The 17,590-nt window shown below is 33.4% G+C and overlaps 3 protein-coding genes across 4 annotated transcripts; all 3 read right to left on the bottom strand.

The window, feature by feature from the left end:
• Positions 1-1,507: 1,507 nt before the first annotated feature.
• LOC145076609 (5'-adenylylsulfate reductase-like 4) lies at positions 1,508-3,882 on the bottom strand. Its single transcript, XM_079022424.1, has 4 exons — positions 3,361-3,882; positions 2,918-3,105; positions 2,702-2,826; positions 1,508-2,144 (listed from the first exon to the last, which is right to left on the bottom strand). Exons 1-4 carry the CDS (start codon positions 3,580-3,582, stop codon positions 1,702-1,704), a joined length of 978 nt encoding a protein of 325 aa, XP_078878550.1. The 5' UTR covers positions 3,583-3,882; the 3' UTR covers positions 1,508-1,701.
• A 646-nt stretch (positions 3,883-4,528) lies between these two features.
• On the bottom strand, positions 4,529-8,773 carry LOC145076607 (uncharacterized). Of its 2 annotated transcripts, none has more exons than XM_079022422.1 (3): positions 7,799-8,773; positions 7,526-7,667; positions 4,529-7,366 (listed from the first exon to the last, which is right to left on the bottom strand). In XM_079022422.1, the coding sequence occupies exons 1-3, from the start codon at positions 8,710-8,712 to the stop codon at positions 4,682-4,684; spliced, it is 3,741 nt and encodes a 1,246-aa protein (XP_078878548.1). In that variant the 5' UTR covers positions 8,713-8,773; the 3' UTR covers positions 4,529-4,681. The 2 variants fall into 2 exon arrangements, with proteins under 2 accessions (XP_078878548.1, XP_078878547.1); XM_079022421.1 differs by having other exon boundaries at positions 4,529-7,369.
• Positions 8,774-11,329: 2,556 nt separating this feature from the next.
• LOC145076608 (putative pectin methyltransferase QUA2) lies at positions 11,330-15,258 on the bottom strand. The gene is made up of 9 exons (XM_079022423.1): positions 14,897-15,258; positions 13,808-14,530; positions 13,570-13,705; positions 13,255-13,495; positions 12,958-13,177; positions 12,556-12,731; positions 12,177-12,480; positions 11,953-12,091; positions 11,330-11,875 (listed from the first exon to the last, which is right to left on the bottom strand). The coding sequence occupies exons 2-9, from the start codon at positions 14,524-14,526 to the stop codon at positions 11,711-11,713; spliced, it is 2,100 nt and encodes a 699-aa protein (XP_078878549.1). The 5' UTR covers positions 14,527-14,530; positions 14,897-15,258; the 3' UTR covers positions 11,330-11,710.
• Between the last annotated feature and the right edge of the window lie 2,332 nt (positions 15,259-17,590).

Genomic DNA, 17,590 nt, shown 5'->3' on the forward strand with positions numbered 1-17,590 from the left:
TATATTCTTTTCATTATTTTCCATTTCTTTCCATTCTATTCATTACTTCACATTTATTTCCATTCTTTTCATTATTTTCCATTATATTCATTACTTTCTGTTTCTTTCCATTCTTTTTATTTATTTTCGCTCTTTTCATTACTTTCCATGTGTTACATAGTTCATACATTAGTATCAAAATACTCATTTCGAAAGTAAAGCATCTATACTTCAAAATATTTCAAACATGTTAACAAAACCTTCGTTCTTCCAAAACTTCATTTCTTTCAAAAACATTATTTCCTTCAAGGAGTTCTTTCAAAACAATTCTTTCCAAAAACATATAACATTTTCTTTTCAAAATATTTCATATATCAAAGCATTGCATTTCATTATCATAAAATCATTTTTCCATATACTTCAAAGTGGGAAAAATGTCAACACGTACTCACCTCAATCACACGTAGGCTAGCTAATCTTCTTCTAGTTCTTTTTCTTTAGAGCAACACTCTCAAACAACACCTATATAACATGGACATAAGTCATTAAAATGACCAAAATACCCCTCTTATGTTCCTTCACTAAATTTTATTGTTTCATCTTATTCCGTATGCAAAAATATGAATGTAGGCGGAAACTGCGCGTAAAACCGTTTCAAAACCTGAAGCCAAACCATTCCAACACCACACACTTAACACCCATACAAATATATTTCTTTCTCCTACCAAAACCATTGCAAGCAACAACTAAAAGCAATTCTCTAAAATTGCAATGTACTTTCAAAATTGGTTATCTTCGGTTTTGGAAAGAAAACTCAGTACCATTACTACCGGACCCTCCTATTCGGTTAGGTTATATGTCCACCAAATGATGAAGGTTGGTTTCGGTTTTTTCGATTTCAAAACCGATGACATCCGTACATGTTGCTATTCAGTCAGAAAATCTTGTCATTAACCTGCAACAGATTTGTTTCTTTAAAAAAACAATATAAAATTTCTTTATTATTAAAGCTTCTTTTGTTAAACCCATAACAAAAAACTACACCAACATAGCATCTTTTCGGATGCTAATTTGTGGTTGTTCTTTCACAACACGGATTGACAACAAAATCTTTCTTCTGAAACTCAGTTCTGTGAATGTACACACAAATACAAATGTGTATATACATGTCATACGGACACTCACACATACCGCACACGTCTTTTTGTTATGGATGTTAGGGACCAAAAACATTTGAATCTTGTTCATCGGTGGAATGTACTTGTAACTTGTTTCTTTGAGTTTGATTATCTTTGTCATGACTAGCTTTAAAGAATCTTAACCTTTTTGATATCAAAATCGAAGTAAAATTAGTTTATTGAATAACATTCTTTGGTCATGGAACAAGAACTGTATATCACCATGGATATTCCAAGGTTCTCGCCGTCCTTGTAAATATATTTAATCATCTGATTATTCCAATCTACATTATCACAACACCACAATTAACAAAACTACACGTTAAATATTTTTAATTTAAACACAGAAAGAAAGAAAGGGCATGAAAGTCAGATTTCGAAAGGTGAATTGGTCTCATACACATTTACAACCAACAACAAGTACACAACAATTCTTTTTCTATCAAACAAATTGTAATCTACATTTCACAAAGAACCCAATTAGACATAAAACTTCCTTATCAAGAAACAAATTACATCCCAAAAGGAAATTACCAAATCGCCCTCAACTTCCGGACCCATCACGGCTAGTACTCGCCTCCCCAAAAGACACCGAAGCTAAAGACTTTGAAGCCCATGCAGCCTTTGCATTCATGGCTCCGTGCAGGTTGCTTCTCTTGCAAGGCTCAGTCAATGAAGTGAATAACTGTATTGCACGATTCATGTAAGCCAATGGGTGCTCCCACAATGTTTTGAACCGAATGTTTACATTCCTTCTTCTCCAAGAAACATGTGCACATGTGATGATAAACGGATAACCTAAGTAAAACAACCTTAAAACCACAAAAATGGTGGCTAATGTTAAGTATGTTTCGTGTCTGAACATGTTTTCGGGTGATTTTGCCCATGAAAACGGGCAGTTTTCTGGCTCGTTGATGTTGTTTTGATTTGTGTGTTCGTGTATTGTTTCACCAAGGGATGTTGCATTAACAGATTCGGCTTTAATACCTATAAATAAATAAAATAAGATTAGTGTTAAATGATGATTATCTATTTGTAAATTTACCATTTTTATTAGGTCTAAGAAAAAAAAGGAAGTCAATATAGAGTGGGACCCGCAAACACAATTTGGTTAAAAAAAGGTATTTCACAAAATATGTGGTTATTTTGTGATAAAAGTTGAGAGGATGTAACTATTTTGTGATATTAACTTTCCATTTTTGGTTATTTTTGTGATTAGCCCTTTGTTAGGGGAAAATTTGAGAAGCACAACCAATTATAGGCATCTTATTGAAAAAAAAAAGACCTCTATTAAATTCTTTGACTTTTAAAACCTCCATATTGCGTCTTTTCAATAAGATGCCTATAATAGGGTGTGCTTTTCGGACATTCCTAAACATTTAATATTATGGGGTTTTTTCGTATGAATGAAATAATGCAAGGTTTTAAACATTCAGAAATTTAATATCATTCATATGGGTTGAAATAATGGGATGTTTTTCTGACATTTTCCTTTTTTTAACATAAATCCCATAAGAAATTAATTAATTAAAAAGTGAAGTTACCTGTAACATTAGTGTAAAAAGCCACAAGAGAAGTAGGGGTTCTTGAGCCATGATAACGAACACGCATTGTTGAGTTCAAGACAAAGAGAGTAGGAAACCCATGAACACCATATTTCGAGAGTATGCTGTATGCAAATTTTATGGTGTTATTCGTATATTTAAATTAAAAAATAATAATAATAATAATAATAAGCAATCAAGGGGTAAAAATGTAACCTTGGCCTTATGACAGATTCCTCAATTGCAAAATGAGCTATGGAAGGATACAAGGAAGACATTTGGGATAAAGTTGGTCTAAATGTTCTTGAGAAAGGGCACCATGATGCATAGAAGAGGACAACAACGTAATTTCCAGCATTCTTATGAACCATACTTAATGCCTTTTGCAATGACGTTTCATCTCCCTGAAAATAAAGATTTGCAACCAACATTCAAATGAACATCATAGTTTCGTGTAATTGAAATCCATCAACTAATGATGAAAATCAAATTGAATACATTAACCAATGTGATCATTCTAATACATAACAATTAAATACAGAAAGCTAACTCATACACCTGAAATTCCGAAAACCCCCAATTTTATTATGTAAAATCAAAGAGCAGCTGTATGATAAATCTAGAAGTGAATATGTGAGCTTTCAAGTGTGCGTACGTACCTCAATAACGCCAAGAACACCGAAAGAATAATCAATCCCGTTCAAAGGACAAACCGGAGCTTGGGAACCAAAAATTGAATCGTTAATCGATTTGGGATGACAAATAGAATTAGAAACCCTAGGGTTCTCATCTGCGCATGTTAGCTTAGCAACAATCACAATTAGAACGAACCCAAATTGAGAAATCCTTGTTGGACTCATGAGTTTTGATGATTTCGACATATTTATACACAGGTAAACAGAATCAATTGAAAAGAAAAAAACCCTCAAGATTGAAGAACAGAATGAGCCTCAACGGGTAATGTTGAGGCTATGAGATTGAAATGAATTTGGGTATGAATTGAAAACCTTTTATGATTTTGAATTTATGGGAAAAAGGTAAACGAAGAAACCAAAAACAGCGAATGGGTTGTGTTGGTGTGAATCAAACGAGGGGTTTTTTGCGTTTCAGAGTCTTGAGAGAATGATAATATTGTTACCCACTTGGAAAAATGGATTTTTTTTCTTTTTTCTTTTTTCTTTTTTTCGTTTTTGGTAGGCTTACATTTTGGAATCTTGGTCAGTCTACTACATAGACATCTAATATTAACAAAATAATTATTTAGAAGAGTAGATGCGAATCAATGTTATAATATTAACATTAAAAATGTATTCGGCTGTATTTTTTGAAATAATTATTTGATTATTATGGTTGTTAGTTACAATAACTAATTTTAATGTATTAAATAATTGAATTGTTTATTTTCTTATTTTATTATATCCATTATTTTCTTATACCATGTTTTATCATGGCTCATCTACCTTGATTTACCATTTACTAAACAACTAAAAAAGAAAATTATATATTGCGGAATTATTCTTTCTATACTGTGACATTGTTTTTCATATGCTGCGAAATTGTTAACATGAAAATCACACCCTTTTATCAAAAAAGTTAGAAGTTTCTTTTTTGTCGTTGTGGAATAATCAAATATCAATTTTACTTTTCACTCATGATTGTTCACCGTTCACTTGGGTTATGAGTAACCACATCAGCATAACGCCATGCACGATAAAGTTATACTGCATTTATTTTCATTTATTTATTTATCTATATTTTATACAAAAATCTAAAAGGCTTCTTAATTTCATAATCAAGGTTCATGTTTTCCCATTAGGACAATAATACTAATAAAGGAAAAGAGTCGACTTATAATTAAGCTTTTTCTTTCAACATTCAGTTTCAAAAGAGATAACTACCGATTCATGATATTTCAAGAGTCTTTTAACAATATCCATGACTATGTACACGTCACCTTAGACTTAGTCAAACCACAGATAGCTACAACATGTTGACTTGGCCACTGCAATTCGGGCATAAAGAACCAATTCCACCACCTTGTCCTTGTACTTCAGGCTGCTGCATATGAAATTCATTTCTACACCATGCACATACACCTGTAATTACATTTCTACCCCCCATTCCATTCTTTCCACTCCAAAACCCCGAACCATAACCTTGATCCATCCCAATAATCCCTGTGTTATTATTATTATTATTATTATTATTGTATGGAAAAACCCCAGAAGAAGCCCCTTGAAGATGATGATGATGATGTGGATTCATGATATGTTGAGATGATCTGCCTGTTAGGAATCTGAATTCCACAGGTTCAGATCTACTACTTGATGATGATGATCTGAACCCATTCAGATTAAAACCAAAACCATTGTTATTATTATTATTATTATTATTGTTATTATACCTTTCATCAACTCTAAAAACTCCATTACCACTTTGTTGTTGATTAGCCACAACTTGTGGATAAACCATATTGGCATTATTATGAGCAAAACCCTGAGTTTCAATCTCATTGTTGATGTTAACCATGGTCAAATTGGTTTGAACATCATCTTTTTTCTGGTTCAAATTGACTGTATTTTCATACAGACCAATACCATGTGAGGAGGAGTTGCCAAAATTAAGACTTAACTCATGGATCCCAGCCCCACCAATGTCTCTTTCTTCATCGAATTTAAACGCATCCAGTGGTGTGGAATATGAAGAATTATTCCCAAAAATATCATCTGAAACCGAGGTTTCAGTGATGGAGAAATGATCAAGCAGTCCCCTTTCAGACCCTTCATGGGCATTTTCGTAAATACCAGTTACATCATCATCTTGGAAGCTGAATTCTTGCTGGTTTCCAGTGGGGACAAGTGAACAAAATTCAAGATTTAGGTCGTTTTGACTGCTGCCCAAAGAAGGAATCTGGAAGTCGTCTAAGTTGACTTCTGTTGACCTATTTAAAGAAGAAACATTGTTGATGTTTACATCATTCTCAAGCTCAAATTCTTCCATAATCATCTGTGTCTCAGGTTCCTCACCCTTGCTCTTGTTCCCGATATCTTCAACTCTGGAATTGGCAATTCCATAACAAAATCTATCTTCCTCAAAGTCAAACCCTAGTTTTTGAGGAGAATCTTTCAGGCTTGTGTTGTGTGAAGAATCAAGAAAAAGGGTTTCTGAATCAAAAAGCTTATTCACTTCAGCCACACGATTCACATTAATAAGTTCCTCCTTTTCAGATGTCAATTCATCAAACGGACTACAAAGGTGTTGTGTATCATTGATGTTTTCCTGAAAGCCCTTTTCTTCACAGATATTTGATGATGGCTGAACCCTAATTTCAGAATCTGCAAGATTGAGCACCTCAACACTATCTTTCTCAATACTGTCTAATAATTCATTTGTAGATTGAAGAAGAGGGCTGTTTTCAGAACTTATTCCTTTTTCAAGAATGCATTCTGGATTCTCATCAACATGTGCATCTTCACCATTGGATATACCAACTATATCTTTCTCAACAATATCAATGGAATCAACTGTTACAACACAACTTTCAAGCTTCCCATTGCTTTCATCAATAGAAGCTTCATGGCCTAAAGAGAAATCAGATTTAGAATCAGAAACTTCAGGAGATTTGTCTCTTTCAAAGAATTCATTTTCACCTTCATGACATTTCTTTTCAATCTCACCACCAGATTCTTCAACTAAAACATCTTCATTCATGTTAAAGTCACGAACATCATCATTGAATTCTGATTCTGATTTTGTTCCAGAAATTATCTTATGATCACTTTGAGGAGAAGCAGATATAAGTTTATCATCAAAAGGTGCATCATCAGTTTCCTTTTCAATCTCACCACTAGATTCTTCAGCTGAAACATCTTCATTCATGTTAACATGTTCACCCTGATTATCATGATCCAGAATGTTAAGCTCATCATGAACATGATCATTGAATTCTGATTCTGTTCCAGAATTTATCTTTTGATCAATTTGAGGAGAAACAGATATCAATTTATCACCAAAAGATGCATCAACAGTTTCCTTTTTAATCTCACCACCAGATTCTTCAACTGAAACATCTTCATTCATGTTAACATGTTCACCCTTATTATCATTATCCAGAATGTTAAGATCATGAACATGTTCATTGACTTTTGATTCTGTTGCAGAAATTATTTTATGATCACTTTGAGGAGAAGCAGATGTCAGTTTATCACCAAAAGGTGCATTATCAGTTTCCATTACAACATTGTCAGGAACTCCAGTAAACAATACAGGGTCAACACTCTTTTCTGCAGTTGGAGCTTCTGATGCTTCACAAGTCTGGGTTTCATTTGTCTCATGTGTCCCAATATGTTCATTATACTGGTTCCTTTTATTAAATGTTGTATTGCAAAACTGACACTCAAAAATTCCACCTTTTACTACAGTCCATTCAGAAGTTGCAGAATCAAGTTGAGATCTTTCAGTTTTGTGGGCTAACATCTGATGGTCAAATAGATCAGCTTTTCCTTCAAAGATCATGAAGCACTTGAGGCACTTGAAAAACTCTTCTACTTTTACATTAATGGGGTCCACAATGTTGGATTTGACTTCCTTCTTAAAGTCTCTACTTGACAGTGCTAATACAATAGGCCTGCTTCTTCTTGTATCTACTCGAACAGAAACATCTTTCTGCTATGGATAATTGAAAAGAAAAAAAGTTAAAAGAAGCAATTGAGAAAAGTTTATAATATAAATATATAATGATACAGAGGGGAAAGAAAAAGGACCAAGGAAAACAAAGAACAGAGGAAAAAAGAAAAAAGAAACTAACTGCAGATACCAACTTACATTCATAGAAGCTCCTTTTGATCCAAAATCATCACGATTGTTGCTTGGAGTGTGAGTTGGTTTATCCAAGTTTTTTTCTCCGAGAAGGGAAAGCAAGTACACAGATACTTCCTTGAACGACTCAAATTGCATACCACTAGGGCTGTTTATCATCAGAGTACATTCAAGAAGCATATAGCTATTAGATTCAAAGTTAAAACATGAATAGAAATGAAAAAACTATACCTACATGATAAAAACTGAAACTATGAAAGAAAAGGGGAGAAAACAAACCTTATGTAACGACGACAGAATAACCAAACAAGGTCTGATCTCTTCTTGATAGAGAGGCTCAGCTTCCAGCCTTTGGGCAAAGCATCTCCAAAATAGCTTGCATCGACGACCTTCCTCTTCTTTGTACTAGTCCCCCACTCTCCATTCAAACCTCCCAAAAACCCTAACAACTCATCTTTAGTCGACAGTCCTTCGGTCCTCCTCCTAATTTCGAGCCCGTATGGATCCTCCAACATCCCCAAATTCTCCAAGTTTACTTTCACGCCTCTACTATTCACCATTTCTATATCTCCAACCGCATCGTAAGCAGCTACTTTCTTAACTGTATTATTACGCATTCTCTTGGCGTCCGGAGAGTCAATGAATACCGCACCATCTTGCCTTCGTGGTCTCCCTCGTTTTCGATTCGTCTCGGGATTCAATGATTCAGGCACTACGACATTGGTGTCTAGTTCGACTTCAAACGGAACTAACTCCCCAAAACTATGATCTGATTTAAAGAGCTCCTTCAACATACGAATGATCTGAGAGTTTTCGGCTTGTTCAGCGTCATTAATGTTGTTAGGAGCGGGTGTATGTGACGAACGTAGGCGAGGCGTACGGCGGTGAATGGTGGTTTTAGTGGACGTGGAGGACTGGGCGGGGGCAAGGCGAAGGCGTGAGTAAGTTTGTTTACGACTACCGGCGGATTCATTGAAAACTGACCGGTCGATTTTGGGGATTACAACGTCGTCACAGCGGTTGCGATCGAATGAGGAATTGGAGCACATGGAGAGGGAAAATAGTTCTGATTGGGAGAGAAGGCTAAGATCGATGATGGGGATAGAGTCTAGTGGGAGAGGCGGTGGTCGATCGGGATCGACGGTGGCGCTAGCGCCGGTGGTGGTGGTGGTGGTGGTGGTGGTGGTGGCCATAATTTGGGTATTTTACGGCTTACGGGGTTGTTGTGTGTAATGGAAGGGTGCCAATTTTTACTCGATGAAATTTGAAAAGAAGTAGATGTTAACCGGTTGAGTTAAATTGTGAGTAGGTTAACTCTTTGGGTTACCATAGTACTTACCAAAAAAAACATATAAATCTATATAATACTATTGGAAAAAAAAAAATACAAAGTAGTTTTTAATTTTTATTTATATTATACCTTTTCTTATTCCTTATTACAACCTTACATATGTTCATTATTTTTCATTAGAGCATTACGGTGAAGACTTTTGGTGTTGTAGATTATCAAAAAGAGTTCAAACCAAACGTCAATCAAGGAAAGTTTTTTATAATTATCTTGAAACCGTATTCCTTTTATAGAGGGATAAAATCAGCATTTAATGTTGATGGATGCTTATTTTTGGTAATAAAAAGAATCTTAATTCTATAAAACTCTATATCTTGGCTTTTATTGGTGCTTTGATTTAAGGTTGTTCTTTGAAAAATTATCCCGATAATTTAGATTTCGTGTAACCAGGCATAGGGTCAAAATATCATATTCGGAAAGTGATCACACAATCATAGACTGTCCATTGATTTTAGAAATCTTCTTCCCCTCCCCAACCTAACACGAGTTTTTTCTGCGAGTTATCTATGAAGATTTGTGATGCCAAAGTCGGCTCATTTTGTTGTCATCTTGCATGGGCATTGCCAAACTATTCTTTAGTTTAAGGATGTGTCAACGTGTACACATGAAAGAGGCAACATTGCTCTTTGACGAAGGATTACGCATGTCGAGTGACACATGGTGTTTTGTGGAAGTATTCTCTTTGGGGACATCTAGTGGCGACTCGCTTCATTGCACGTTAGGTTTTGTTATATGGGGTGGTACTTGGCCATAGAGGCTTCATCGGATGCTTTTATGGCCTCAGTGACAAATCATGGGTGTCTATAGGATTAGGAATGAACAATTTTTTTCTTATGTTTGATCTTTTGTTTTAAATGGAATTGTTGCTATTTGTCTAATATGGTAAGATATGTTTTGTATGCTTTATAGAGATGGTTTTGACTTTTTCAAGAAAATGGTTCTAAATTATGTTAATAAAATGTCTTATTTATTTAAAGAAAACGTTTTTAATAGCATTTATAAGACTAACATAAGAATAAGTAGCAACAATAATTCAATGTTGATTCATTCAAACATGATTTTGAGAAGACGTATATGTTGCATTATCGTCGTAGTCATATAAACTAGAAACACAACCAACACTCCAAGCAAATATAATTTTGGAATCATTTGAACGAAAGTCTTATAATGAATACAACCTTGTCGGTATTAGTGATGGTACAACCACCATCACCAATATCAACACCGTCATATCGTCATACCACCACTACCACTTAATTGTCGTCGAAAACTAACCACCGATCATAACTATCATCACCACATCACTAATGTTGTTATCAAAAAACCAACACCACCGCATCATCCTACCACTACACATTTTTTTTACGTTTCTTCCCCCCCTCCCTTCTTTTTCCATTACTATATCATCATTTCCAATAGACAAAAGGCCAACAACCATCATCAAGGTGGAGGACTTTTGACCGGAAATTATGATGTAGGTATTATGGGGCTTTAGATATGTTAATTGTGGTTTTCAGTTGTTGCCACGACAAGCATCTATCACAATTATGCACACGACAAATGAAGGGTGTACTAAGTTCGATAATCTGCCGTTTTGAATGAAATCATATATGAGAAAATGAAGATTATTATTCTGAACACAAAATCCAAAAAGGCGTGCAAGGTTTACATGTTGTACGCTAGCTATAGCGGAATTTTCATATATGATTTTATTTCCCCTTTTTTCCTCTTTATGTTGGATCTTTTACACTGCAACGGTTGTACCATCCTTTAGGTTACCTTTCAAAAAAATATCTCGAAGCTCCTTATTCGATCATCGACTTATGGTTATCGTTGGCTTCTTCAAAGCTCTTTTGACTGGAATATCGGCGGAAGTCCAACAACCTTTTGGAGAAAACTATACTTGATTCACAACTCTTTGCGAATCAATTTGGATGTCACTGAGAAAGCAACGATGTGGAGGGAGACAAGTGTAGCAATGGTCAAAAGGAGGACATCTATGTCGGAGGTAACAACCAGCGAAGTCTAGCTTAGGTGATGCCTGAGTTTGTAGCTGCCAAGATGGAAGACGTGGAGAAAACGTGAAGCCTCATGGCTTTTAGGGCTTCTTTTATTTAATTTACAGAAATGGTCCCCTAGAGTTTATTAATATGTTAAAATATTATAAAATACAAAAATATGGGTATATTGGTGTTTGTTAAAAATTTTAAAGTTAGACTGAAACTGCAGCCACATTGACCAAAACTGTAACTTAATCGATGTATTATTAAATGAGCCTTATTTGAAATATCATCTTTATCAACTTATGATAAATTCCTGGCCTTATTTGTCTTACTCTGTTGATATGGCCAAAGCCAAACATGTCCTACGGCCTTCTTTAATTCCAAAATACAAACCCAAAAGGAGTCAAACCAGTCCTGTCTCTTTTAATAAAAAGTCATACGGATTTTAATAACAAAATATCAAAGAATTGAATTCAAATATTATAAATCAAAAAAATAATGTCAAGATCATCAAGAAACAACAGATATTTCCTTTCGTCTAATTCAAGCCTTGTATATATACTTCCCACTTATTCTTATAACCAACCCATCTTCCAAACTAAATTCATCAAATAGTCAAATATACCCACGAGAGACAAAAGACGAAAATACCCTTCAAGTATAAAAACCCCGCACCTATACTTTCGTGTAATTACACCATCCCTGTCTGCTGGCATGCATATAGGGAGGTTTTTTAGTCCTTTCATCAGACACTCTATTTTTCTCTTCAGTCCCTTCAGGCTTTCTTTTTCTGCCCAAAAGTTATCTGAATGAATAAAAAATATTGAAAACGTGATTATATCATATCGTGTTTATTTGGCTCCTTAAAAAGGGTTTTTGGCACACAAGGAGTTTTTCGTCATTATTACTGTCGATTTCCACCACTCGTGCTTCCCATTTTAATTTAGCTGTGATGCCTCTTGCTGATTCAATCAGAGCTGACGTGTCACGTAGTATCACCCACCCCTTCATTTTTCATTTAACAAAAAACAAATATTAAAATTCAAAACAACCCCATCATTTTCATAAAAAAATATATATACCTCTGGGCGGAGTAATCGATCTATCTCAAAGAAAAGATCAAGCAAACTGCAACGAGACTGTTTATTTGTTTCAAGGCTTAAAAGTCCATCAGCATGCACCATATCATAACTCCTAGGGTAACTTGGAAACGCTTCACACCTTAAAATAACAACATAAACAAATTGACGACAATAATAAACATTTTTATCGAAAAAAAAATTAATTCGATACAAAAAAAACATACCAATCATGTAATACGCCTACGAAACCTCGGTCAAGGACAAGAGGAAGATGGTTGACCCCGGTTGTGGGGACCACATTCATAACCCAAACAGATTTTTTAGCATCCAATAAAGCGGAATTAAAACCACCAAAATGGGCATTCATATCTAGAACATTCCGGACCATGTTGTAAGGTGGAATCGGGTCTTCATCACCGGGTCTTTTCGGGTGATCTGAAAATATCAATGGAGAAAGTAGAGACCAGTAGTCTCTAACTAATGACCTCCAGTTTAAATTATCTTCCATGAAATCATCCGCAAGTACACCTGTCATTATATGATATAATATTTTCAATGTTTTTCTTAAACTTTATCAAATTAAAGATTATATAAAATTAATACCATGAACTGAAAGTTCTTTGGAGGTCAATGAAGCTCTAGAAGGCCATGTTGACCTTTCTTCAATGGGAATCCATCTATGGCTACGAGTTCCTCCAATGCATGATTCAAGTGGGTGGTAATATGGTAATTCTACATCATGCCCCTCTTTGCAGATTAAAGGACCCGATCCATGTTTCCTATTCATCACAAAATAGCAACCTACTTTACTCTTCTTTTTTTTTTTCAATTTTACACAATCTACTTTACTTTTATACCCAAAATAGCAATGTAATTTTATTTCTTTACTAACAATAGCAATATATAAAAGGGTTAATTGCATAAAAGACCTTGTACTTTCTATTTTTTCCGGATTAAACCCTAACTTTATGGGTAAAAGATATTAAAGATATAAAGAAGATATACCTAGAAGCATAACAAGTTTTCTTGCTAGGTTTTTTCCACACAACTGTTTTATCTTGTTGAGATAACAAATCCCAACATAAATCTTTAGCAAAATTACGCACAAAATCCCATCTTTTTAAATTTTGTTTATCACGCGCTTGAGTATTAGCATATGCTGATGTCCATACAAAGTATCCACCAGGTCTCAAAACTCGATCCACTTCTATCAAATGCACACCATCTGTAATGTAACAAAAAGTCACCTTTTTTAATTCAAGATTTCATAAATCTTTAAGAAATGATGAAAAATTATAGTACCTTTTTTATCCCATTCAACACCATCCCATGCAGTGTGTATCATGTCAAATGAAAGAGAAGGAAATGGCAACTGTTTTGAAGCAAAGGAACCAATCATTGCAGGAAGACCTCTTTCAAGAGCTATTTCAACTTGACTCCCTGAAGCCTCATAGTTTGCAATACACATTGTTAAAACTTGTTTTGGGAATAAATGTGCTCCTAAACTACCATAACCACATCCTATATCTAATACACTTCTCACCTGAAAAAAAAAAAAAGTCAAAAACCACCATTAGAGGAAATGAATCTATAACAAATAGTCAAAGTTTGACTTACTCCAGCTTGAACAAGATATGATTCGTTTCTTAAACCAATCATTTCTGCAATCTGATGAGAGTAGTCTTCAATGTTGTCATCTACCATAGAAGATGCAAAACTAAATGAGATTTGGTCTTCATCTAACATCATCATCCTGCAACCACAATCACAATAATAATAAGAAGAAGAAGAAGAAGAAAATGATTTGAAAAATAACGAATTCATATCTTTTTTTACTTTTTATTTATTTACTGACCTTTTTGTCAAGCTTCCAGATGAAAGAACTTCTTGTGCAGTGATTTTAACATTGTCAATCCAGATAACATCTCTTCCAGTAGGCCATCTATGAGGGATTTTGTATTTAGGGGGAGCAAGAATTAAACAATTCTGTTTTGACATGGGCCCACAATGGCGATCATATTCTTTTCCTTCAGTGAAACCCATCTCAAGATTTTCAGTGATATTGAAACAAGGTACGAAATTTTCGGATTCTAGTGAACAAAACTCAGATTCTTTAAACTTAGTGGAACCAAGTGAAAGCTCCCCAATGTCCCACAAATCTGACACAAGTTGTTCTTGTAGTCTTCTATACCCACGAATCATTTGACCTTTAGAAGTTGTTGTGAGGGATATTGTCCATAAGAATGACATGGAAAGACCAAGGATTACTATTGCAACTAAAGTGACTTTAAGAAAAAGTAAAGTTAACATGTGGCGATTTCTTATGGAGGTTAATGGATCAGATACAAGGATACCATTTTCAATGGTGTCTTGTTTGGATGATGAGTTATCTGAGAAAAGGAATTGGAATGGGTTTCTCAAAGATAAAGATGCATAATCAGAAGGGAGTTTTGAGCTTTTATCAAGATCTTCTTTATCGGTTTTAACCTTCTTTTGAGAGTCTTCTACATAATCTTGAATGTTTCCTGAAGGTCTTCCACCACCCAAAACACCTCTATGAAGCGGTCGCGACATTTTCCTGCATTTAAAAAGATAAATCCATATCACAAAAGTACTAAAAAGAGCTTCAATTTTGAAAGAAACAATAAGAAAGACAGAGTATCATTGGGATTAAGGTGTAAATGCTTGATACAAGATCTGTTCATTAAATTACTCCACCAGATCCAATAAACCCAAAGCCAATTCTCAACTTTTTCAATACAATTTGCTAAGATCCTTAACCACTTTAGTGAGAAACAGAATTATGTGTCATTCAAATTCACAATAGAACAGAAATTCAATGAGGAAAAAGCAACAAATGTAATATAATTTGCAGATACATTTGCAAGGAATCCACAGAAAACAAGAGAAAACTTGGCTGAATGGAAAGGAATAATTTGTTTACCTTAATTGGATGGAGAATTCAAGCAAAATCAACAAATTCAGCCAATAATTCTGCAATACCCCATCATTTCATACACCGTCTCTCATTTACTCTGTCTTCGCTCGATTCTACTCCACTATTTTTTCTCTGCTTTTTTCTCACTCAAAAACACTGATTACATCTGCTATGAACACGCTTATGAGGATTTTTTAGTACAACTTCGGAGACTAAAGACAGGGGTGTAGATTTGATCTTGCAATTGGATCTAAAGCTCCCTCGTTAATACTAGTCACTTGCACACTCTATAATATGATGACAGATAGAGAGAGTTAGAGAGAGAGAGAGTTAGAGAGAGAGAGAGAGAGAGAGAGAGAGAGAGAGAGTATATATGTATATTTTATACATACATTAAAACACATAGGAGTGACTCAAGTAGACTTAGATGCGTAATGCATCAATGTCAACTTAAACGCGCTAATACTGGTTCACACACTACTTTAGATGTTGGTAATTAATTATGATCACAAGGTCAATCAATGAGATTCACATCGAATTGATTAATTTAATCAATTATTTAAGCGCGATATTAACTTCATCGTTTACTTTACTAAATGTTACAGAGAGAGAGAGATAGAGGGAATCCATAGACGACTTTACTAAAACATAATTTCACACACATAGTAGAATATTGAATTAAATTAAAAGAGGGATGGGTGACTTTGGGATCAGCTGGGTCTATTAAATGTAGAAAAAAGAGATTTACCTCGAACCACCACCACCACCACCGTCAGTGTGTAGATCTACCGCCGGAAATGTCGGTCAATACATACAATTTATATGTATGAGAGAGAAGATAATAGATACATTATACATATATGTATAGATATAGAAAGAGAGAGAAAGGTTTTTCGGTTTCACGCTTTACATCGGCATGAATTTATGAACACCAAGGAGGCTCCACCATATCTGATAAACCCTAGAAATTTGAAATCTGACCAAGGTAAATTCCAAAACTTTAAGCTCCTGAAAATTGGTACTTTGATTGAAAGCATAGAATCTTTGAAAACCCTTTGTACAGGGTTTTAGCCTTTTTACTGCTTCACTCCAATTTTTATTATTTATTTATGTATTCTCATGCTTATTGAATAATAAATTAATAATCTTTTTTTGTAACAAAATGTGAAATAAAAGTTGTAATAACAAATTTTGAAATATAGAGTTAAGAATTTTGATGATTCAATTTATTAAAAATATATTATCTTTAAAGTATTTGATGCATAAAAAACAATTGGAATAATTATCTCACGTTTCGACCACCGACACATGAGAACACTTTTTGATTACCTTTTCTGTACAACATTCTACAGTTTTATTTATTTTTCATTAAATTTAACAAGTAACAAACTAAATTTATATTTAAAAGATATAGATTGTAAATATTTTTGTACTAAAAACATATCATATCATAGAACATAATATAAAATCAGGTTTCAAGTTTTTATACAGAAACTATATATATATATATATATATATATATATATATATATATATATATATATATATATATATATATATATATATATATATATATATATATATATATATATATATATAATGAGAATGCAGTTCTTTTAAATAAATATTTTTTTTTCTAACATTGGGAAGGGAAACAAGTGTACAACAAACTTAAATTGATGAAAAGGACATGATATTGAAATATAGATAAAAAAAATATATAATATTACTTTATCGGGTGTTTATCCATTGTATACTAAAACTAAAGCTATGCTTATATGACATATTAGATATGAGACCCGTGTATTACACGGTTTTATTAAAAATAAAATTTTAATATCAATATATAAATATGAAATATTTTATAATATAATACTTACATAACATAATTAAATCATTTGAAGTATTTATAAGAATTTATTATCAAGTTAATATGATGATTTTATTTCAAACCCATTACAATTTTATGGAATTTTATTTTAAAAAAATGGAAATCTTTAAAAAATGACAAGTGGAAATAAAATTTCTAAAATTCTTACAAAATGACAAGTGTCAAAATGAATAAGAATATAACATGTGGCAAAAAAACATTCATTTATTAAAGAGGATTTTTATTTTTATTTTCGGATTTTTTTTCGGTATTCACAAAACAAAAATAGTTAATAAACTAACTTATAACTTAGTTTTTCATGAAGTTATTGAGACTAACGTTTTAACGATTTATTTAGTTTTTTATAATTATCTCCGATATGTTTTTTAGTAATTAAATGAATAATATAGTTCTTATTTTATACATGTTTAGTTTTTTTTTTTTTTTTTTTTTTGCTTTTTCTTATAAAATGAATTATTTAACTTATTGTTTTGTATACATTTAATTTTTATGACTGGTTATTCTAAGTTAATTTCTTAGTTTTATACATTTAGTCTTTAATGTTTTTTTACAAAGTAACTGTTTATTTTATACACATCAATCCTTATGACCGATTTTTTCAGGTTTTACTTACGTGGGACAAATATTAATGAAGTATTCTCATATGTGGTTCGTCTCTCACTTATATCAGTAACATAATTTACAAATCAGTCAAACAATGTTGGTGCCCTAGTTTTCTTTGAGAAGAAGATGTCTTCGGCTTCGGTTCATCTATCTCCATAGCATACAACAAGATTCATTGTGATTGCTTCCTCCCAACTCGATTTGAT

This window comes from Lactuca serriola, chromosome 9 (genome assembly GCF_051521515.1).
Source record: "Lactuca serriola cultivar US96UC23 chromosome 9, Lser_US96UC23_V15, whole genome shotgun sequence".
In the NCBI taxonomy this organism is placed as follows: Eukaryota; Viridiplantae; Streptophyta; class Magnoliopsida; order Asterales; family Asteraceae; genus Lactuca; species Lactuca serriola.

What these genes read in the sequence shown, in the direction of transcription:
- LOC145076609 (XM_079022424.1), bottom strand. Translation starts at nt 3,582, where the DNA reads ATGTCGAAATCATCAAAACTCATGAGTCCAACAAGGATTTCTCAATTT. An exon ending in GTGTTCTTGGCGTTATTGAG is followed by an intron (nt 3,106 to 3,360) that starts GTACGTACGCAC and finishes CTTTATTTTCAG; the next exon opens with GGAGATGAAACGTCATTGCA. An exon ending in GAATCTGTCATAAGGCCAAG is followed by an intron (nt 2,827 to 2,917) that starts GTTACATTTTTA and finishes ATTTGCATACAG; the next exon opens with CATACTCTCGAAATATGGTG.
- LOC145076607 (XM_079022421.1), bottom strand. Translation starts at nt 8,712, where the DNA reads ATGGCCACCACCACCACCACCACCACCACCACCACCGGCGCTAGCGCC. An exon ending in TTCTGTCGTCGTTACATAAG is followed by an intron (nt 7,668 to 7,798) that starts GTTTGTTTTCTC and finishes GATGATAAACAG; the next exon opens with CCCTAGTGGTATGCAATTTG. An exon ending in CAAAAGGAGCTTCTATGAAT is followed by an intron (nt 7,370 to 7,525) that starts GTAAGTTGGTAT and finishes AATTATCCATAG; the next exon opens with CAGAAAGATGTTTCTGTTCG.
- LOC145076608 (XM_079022423.1), bottom strand. Translation starts at nt 14,526, where the DNA reads ATGTCGCGACCGCTTCATAGAGGTGTTTTGGGTGGTGGAAGACCTTCA. An exon ending in CATATCTTGTTCAAGCTGGA is followed by an intron (nt 13,496 to 13,569) that starts GTAAGTCAAACT and finishes TTTTTTTTTCAG; the next exon opens with GTGAGAAGTGTATTAGATAT. An exon ending in GTAGGCGTATTACATGATTG is followed by an intron (nt 12,092 to 12,176) that starts GTATGTTTTTTT and finishes TGTTATTTTAAG; the next exon opens with GTGTGAAGCGTTTCCAAGTT.